The sequence below is a fragment of the Triticum dicoccoides genome, chromosome 3A (genome assembly GCF_002162155.2).
Source record: "Triticum dicoccoides isolate Atlit2015 ecotype Zavitan chromosome 3A, WEW_v2.0, whole genome shotgun sequence".
NCBI classification, from domain to species: Eukaryota; Viridiplantae; Streptophyta; class Magnoliopsida; order Poales; family Poaceae; genus Triticum; species Triticum dicoccoides.
Window position 1 is genome coordinate 14766782 of NC_041384.1, and position 6964 is coordinate 14773745.

General features: G+C 42.9%; 1 protein-coding gene across 1 annotated transcript; it reads left to right on the forward strand.

Annotated features, from left to right (window-relative positions):
• Positions 1–3686: 3686 nt before the first annotated feature.
• LOC119271730 (eukaryotic translation initiation factor 3 subunit A-like) lies at positions 3687–5475 on the forward strand. The gene is made up of 5 exons (XM_037553441.1): positions 3687–3708; positions 3830–3942; positions 4030–4110; positions 4560–4755; positions 5160–5475. The coding sequence occupies exons 1-5, from the start codon at positions 3687–3689 to the stop codon at positions 5246–5248; spliced, it is 501 nt and encodes a 166-aa protein (XP_037409338.1). The 3' UTR covers positions 5249–5475.
• Positions 5476–6964: the final 1489 nt, after the last annotated feature.

Genomic DNA, 6964 nt, shown 5'->3' on the forward strand with positions numbered 1-6964 from the left:
ACATTTTCAATCGATTACGAACCAATCTGAACCTTCATATAGGTTAAGATTGCGGGGGAATGTTAACACAATCCTATTGAATTAGCCAGGATACTAGTTAGTTACTATAGCTAGTCTGTTAGTATCTCTTGTAGCTTATCTCGCATGAGATAGAGTTGTTCTTATCCGGCCAATGTTTGTTGTAACAAACTCTGTATCTTGTATGTCTTCTGACTATAAATACAAAACTAGCCTGGGGTAATTACTCACAGCAAACCATTACTTCCAACTTAATTTTCCACAGAGTGAGCCTGGTTAATCTCCTCTCATGCATCTATTTATAACACATAGCAAAGTGGAAACTTCTCACTATACACAACCTTTGTGCTAATTTGAGCTTTTGAGATGAAACGGTTGATGTATAGAACCTATAACAATGTACCAATAGCCACTCATGGACATTCATCACATGAGAATACATAAATATTCCACCAACCTTGTGGAATAATGAGTGACTTTCCCCTTATATATCACCATGTAGTCACTGTGTAGATGGCACAACCTATCCCTCCATTTTGTTTTAGTGTGATGATGGCACACAAACATTGCAAACAACATACGAGAGAAGAACCAAAGATATACACACAGGAAAGGAGTGGGAGGCGTCGGGAATAGAGACGAGCTGAGTATTGGTCTTGGAAGAAGTCATCTTGGAATACATAGCATGATCAAAACGACAATGAGAGCGAGGGGGTAGGGTGGCACCTAGGTTAGTACATCATATAGGGAAAATCACATAAACAAATGAAAAAAAACCGTGAGAGAAGAACCGAAGAGTGATAAGAACAAGTGGGAATAGTAGGCGAAAGGAACATGGGCAGTGCTCGGATTTAATTCTTTTTTATTCCAATAAAGCTTGTATTGTTTCTGTGGATGAGTGAGGTTGAGCTAGAACTTGCGGCATCTTCTTAATGAGAGACGTATGTTCAAACTACTTTTGTTCCTGGAAGCAATCAAAACCTGTTTTGGTTTGTTTCTTTCTGCTGCACTGGTTATTGTCTGTGTCCTGTTTTCCATGTGGATTGTGAGGATGGCATGAAGAATTGATGCAGAGACAAGGGGTTTTCCCTTTTTACAGAAAATGATGAGAAGATGAGAGAAGAGTCAAACAAATGTACGGTGAACTACACTGTACACGGGAACGGAGGACATCAAGAGACAAAGGGAGAGCCAGTTCTTTGGAGAAACCAGGGATGAGGAGGAGCTGCTTAACGCAAAGCAAAAGCAAGCCATTTACTCCAAGAGCCGATGTATGAAACAGGGTTCATGAAATGCTCAGGCCCCTGCGTCACCGTCACCACGGGACACCGGTAGTGCCCCAAGATGGCCACCCTCATATCATCGTTCCTTCGGCGGTGCCGAGGTCACTCCATGGCGGCGCCACTGAAAGATCTCCTTGGACAGTGGTGAGCACCGGAAGTAGCGCAACATGGAACCTCAAGACCGTGTCTTCAAGCACGATGCTCCCAACAGAGTCGCGATATTAAGGACGCTGCCATTATGCCAATTCAACTCCAAACCTAGGCTCTCACTCCAAGGCAACTACCAATCCTAGAGCAAGCCAGGGAGATGACGACACACCTTGGCCACGCCTCCAAAAAGGGACAACACCCACGGGCACCGTCACCGCCAGCACCGACCGAGTACGGGCAAGAATTTCTTCTGAATCGCGTGCACCTGCCCATCGAATTGGGGCCACACCGTCCAAGTTGACCACTCTGCCGTAGCCGAGAAGTCCTGGTCCGCCCAAGACCCGCATAGGCAGGAACACACAACCGACATCCAGCTCCCTGCATGCCCGACCAAGGGTCGCAGGAACCGCACATCCAGCCGTCGGGCCAACTCCCGACAGACGTCTGTGAGTGGCCCTGTGTGGCCCAGATCAGGCCCATCCAGCCCGCGCCACCACCTCCAACACCCACGACCACGAGACCAGCAGCGGGCACCACGACGGAGGCGCCAGGAACCGCGTCATGCTCGGCCGCTGCAAGCGCAGCAACTCCTGGCCAAGCACCGCCACGCCAACAAGGCCTAGTCCCGCATCATCACCTCCAGGAGGAGCCACCGCGCTGCGACCATCTCCTCACGCGAGCCCCAGCTGCGCACTTCCTCTCCGCTGGAAAGCTCTGCCACGCACCGTCACCAGTTCCAGATCCCGCAGCGAGCAGCTCCACGTCCCCGACCACCACGAGGGTCACGCTTGACCAACGTGAGCTCGTGTGAACCGGATCCCGCTGCCACCGACCGCCAACGGGCTTCGCCCGCCGACGTGCGCTGACGACAGCGAGGGGGGATGAGGAAGAGGGGGCAACGGCGGTAGTGGTTAGGGTTTTCGCCGAAGCCGCCCCTAGGGAGCGACGCGGGGGTCGTGGAAGTAAACTAATAACTATGAATATGAAAAACACAGGAATATGATAAGAATGAATGAGCAAAACAGAAGAGTGGAAAATGGAGGAATTTTGCAAGCTTGAGGACTCATTTGGTTCATAGGATTCTTATAACGCAGGAATAAGAAAAATATACGAATATGTGTTTAGTCATAGGATTCTTATAACGCAGGAATAAGAAAATATACGAATATGTGTTGAAAACAGAGGATTGGAGAACACATATATATTGTCAAAGTCGGTGTTTGGTTCACAGGAATGTAAATTTGTTTGTTCGTGATTTAGAGAAAAATGTCGTACTATTCAAGAAAAATGTTCATGACATTCGAAAACTGTTCAGGCTTTTAGAAAAAAATTATGTCATTTTTTAAAATGTTTACAAAATTTTAAAAAATGTTCATGTAGTTCTAAAAACATGTTTGTGACATTTAAAAAATTGTTTAAACAACGTAAAAATGTTAATGTAGTTTAAAACAATGTTTCGTACCATTTAAAAAAATCATGACATTTAAAAAATGTTCACACATTTCAAAAATATGTTCAGGACATTTAGAAAACAATTATGCAATGTAAAAAATGTTGCATAGTTTACAGAAATTCTTTGTATCATTTAAAAAACAATTCAACGTGTATTTGAAAAAAATATTTAACATGCACTAAAAAAAGTGTTCAAAACATGTATTTAAAAAATTCTCAACATGTATCACAAAAATGTTACGTGCATACGTAATATGAACAGCGTGCATTGGATAAACTAGGCATGTATTAGAAAAGGAAAAGAAAGAAATACCCTGAAGAAAACTAGAAAACCCAAAAAACCACAGAAAGAACAGAGGAAACGACTAAAAAACCGAGAATAGCGTCGTTACAGGGCCGGCCCAGTCACTGCAGGCTCTAGCCCGCTGGATGGTCCAACGTGCGCGTCGATCAGTGTACCTTCATCTTCGAAGGTAGAACCACCAATATTACATGCTTTCGGTCTGGATTTTGGGCGCCATTTGTGGCTAATAAACCCACCAGACATTCATTGTATCCCTATGAACTTATGTGATTAATAAAGTGTGTTTAGACTCAAAAAAAAACAAAAAGTTGTTCTCAAAAAACAAAAGTTACCATAGGGAACGAAATCCCCATCGGTAAACGGAACGGATTCAGCCGATACGAACGCCGTCCGCTGCCGCCTATATAACATAACGTGATCCCAGGGGAGGAGCAGACGCGCACTGCTAGCTGCACACGATCTGAGATTGTCGATTGGCCATGGCCGTACTCTTCTCTCCAGGTGAGAAGAGATTCCGTGCTAATTTTATTTATTTAATCTCCAAACATCACGGCCGGAGTCCATCGAGTATATATTGTTGGCTTGACCAAGTATTTTTGGACCTCTTTGATTTGCATTGCAGAGGAGGAAGAGAGGAGGGAGAGGGAGGAGACGGAGAGGATAGTCAAGCTGCAGAGGGAGCTGCAGAGGAACAGGGAGATGGAAGCAGAGAACCTTTATTTGCAAGAGCAGCTTGTTGGTCTTTACTGTTACTAAAGTTTTTACAAGATGCAGATGCTCATTGTTGCTCACATTCATTACGTGTTCCTAATACTTTGGCAGAGAGAGGTTGAGCTCAGCAGGCAACAGCACGCTGCTGATTTGCAGGAGAAAAATAGGCTTTCCCGATTGTTGGAGCATAAGGTATGTATGCATGTAATCCTTCTTGCAACTGCATTCAGCACTACTGATGGAGCATAGTCCATTTTTTTCACCGACGGAGGATTTCAATTAATGGTTTGGACAAAATTAAGTTGCTGTCTTGGCATGCCATGTAATTGTCAAAAGGCCTGGGTTTTTGTTTTCTTTGAAATTTGGATGATATAAAATTTGTTTGCCTAATTGCTGACAAGAGTTAACGTGATCAAAATCAATGTTTGCAGTCAGTTTAATTTTGGTGGCTTGGATTCAGATTTGTTGTATTTCAATATTTTTAATTTTTGCTTTATGGGTATTGTCAACTTATGAGCATTTTACATCATGTATTTGTTTTCGTTTTCACAAGATTATATTGTCTTCCACCTTTTGTATCTTTTAAAAATTAGGCTTGCCATCTTTATCAAACCTTTTCAATTTCTCTTTTGTTGTTTCAGAATGCTTTCCTGGAAAGAGTTGTCCAACGTCGAGAAGCTGAGTTTAATAGCCAAAAGAAAGAGAGGGCAGAAAGGATTAATCAGTTGATTTCAAGAAAGCGTGCAAAGGAGACTCTGCTGAAATTGATGTATTATCTGTTTCCGGAGGAAGAGCGGATCCAAATGTTCCACGTAGTAGACGCTAGAAAACGTGAAGGTAAGTAGATTCTCATACTAGCTTTACTCTTTGTTCTGCTCGCTGATCGAGCACGGTACTAGAGCTTTATTGTTATTTTTGGTAACTTCGTTAACAAGTTAATTGTTGTTCCCACAAGCTTATATTATGTCAGACCAAATCTACAGCCTATAGGTTGCTTAATTTTAGTTTATTCCGACTCTATTCGAGTGTTGAAACTACTTTGAATTGTCATTATCTTTGAGGATCGACCGCAATGCAGTATTGCTTTCTCATACTTGGACAATGGATCGCTGAAAATAGATCGTACACTAGTTGTGGCTTTGTTGCTAATCCATCATGTTTGTGTCATTTGGAAGCGAGGAAAACACATTATAGCCGATCAAGTATTGTTGGCAATAACATCTCACCTCTTTGATCTGCAGAGGAAGAGAGGCGGAAGAGGGAAGATGCGGAGATGAGACTAAAGCTCGACACACTTAAAGCTAAGCTCGACGCACTTAAAGCTAGCTAAGCAGCTGCAGGAGTTAATTAATGGAGATTGAAAAGGAGAGGCTTGGTCTCCTAAATATTTGAAGCATGGATCCTGCTTTGCATCATTTCGAAGTCATGTTTGATCTATGAGCCACAGTACTCCCATACATAACATGATGCTACTTGTTATGGTATTTTGAACGATGATGTTAGTATTACTCAGGTATAACAAAATTTTAGTTTAGTTATATGTAGATTTTGTTTGCTGCAAGGGATGTATTCATTGCAAGCGACTTCTGCTTTTTCTGCATGTTTCTTCGGTTTGTGTGTCGCTGTCGTGCGATCATCCTTGCACCTTTGCTGTCTTCTGTCAACTTCATTTCATTCCGGCGAAGTTATCGTCAGCTCCGACGACGAGAGCGGCAAGAAGGGCGGCGAGGAGGAGATCTACGTCGAGGAGTGGCATAGCGTCTTCCCCAGTGAGGACGACGACGGCACCAGCCCGGACCCGGCTCTCACCGAGGGCGGTCACGAGGAAGAACTGGCTTGACCTCCACTTCGATCATGTTTAGTTTAAGTTTTTAGTGTAGTTTAGTTTTAGTTTAAATTCATGTTTAATGTTTGATTGCCAGGACTTTTGATGTTGAACTTATGTTTGTATGCATCATCTTGCGGTTAAAATTTGATTGAATTTGTGCAAAATTACTTTTACTCCGCTAACTTTTGAGGATCGGCTAGGTCTGGCGAAATTTTAGTGGAATATATATACTCCGCTAAGGTATACTAAGCAGTTTACTCCCTTAACCTTTAAGAGATCGGTTAGAAAAGCCCTAAGTGTGTGTGCGCCCCACTTATTTTGCTCCCTTGCATTTGTTCAGCGTCTTGCTCTGCGATACTCTGCTTTTGCTGTTTTCCAGAGATGGCCTACATGCGATTATTGAATAGTAAATACTCCCTCCGTTCTAAAATACTTGTCGTGGAAGGGAGTACATAACAATACTACAATACTAGGGCCTCTTTGATTCACAGGATTGTAAAAACATGGGAATAAGAAAAACATAGGATTGAAATGTCATGCTCATCTCAATCCTATAGGAGTTTAGGTTGTTTGATTGCATCATAGGAAAAACGAAGGATTCTTTCAAAGAGGTTTGACTGGATGCTAGAAATCCTATGGGAAGTAGTACAAAAAATTCCTTAGAAAAAAATCCTATAGGATTCAATCCTATGAATCAAACAACCAATATAGGAAAAAATCCTAAGGATTCTAATCCTCCAAAATTCCTATGCAAATCCTTTGAATCAAAGGAACCCCTAGTTGTTAAGCGCGCGCAGGCTTACATAGCGCCTACTGAAGATCGGATCTGAACCATGGAGCTTTAAGGTAGACAAAGTGGCTCGGCTACACACAACCCTTCAGAATTTCTACTCTAAATAATAGCCACGCAACAGTTGGTAAAAGAAAAGTGGTATAATTGGAGGCAAGAAAACAACAGAAGAATCTGAAGTAATAGTCAGAGCTCAGTAATTACTGCATCCGTATTATTCTACAACAGACACCCCTAGCAGCAGAAGAAGCTAGCTCGCCAGTTTGAAGGCAAACACACTGCTTAACAAAAGGCCTAGAAATATGGCAGCATAAAAATAAGCACTGCTCACAGCCATCCCAAGGCCACCGGAGTTACAACATTTAACACACGGATCACCATACGAAATTCCGCCCTGGCCACAAACATATCTCACGGAGGCATAAGAC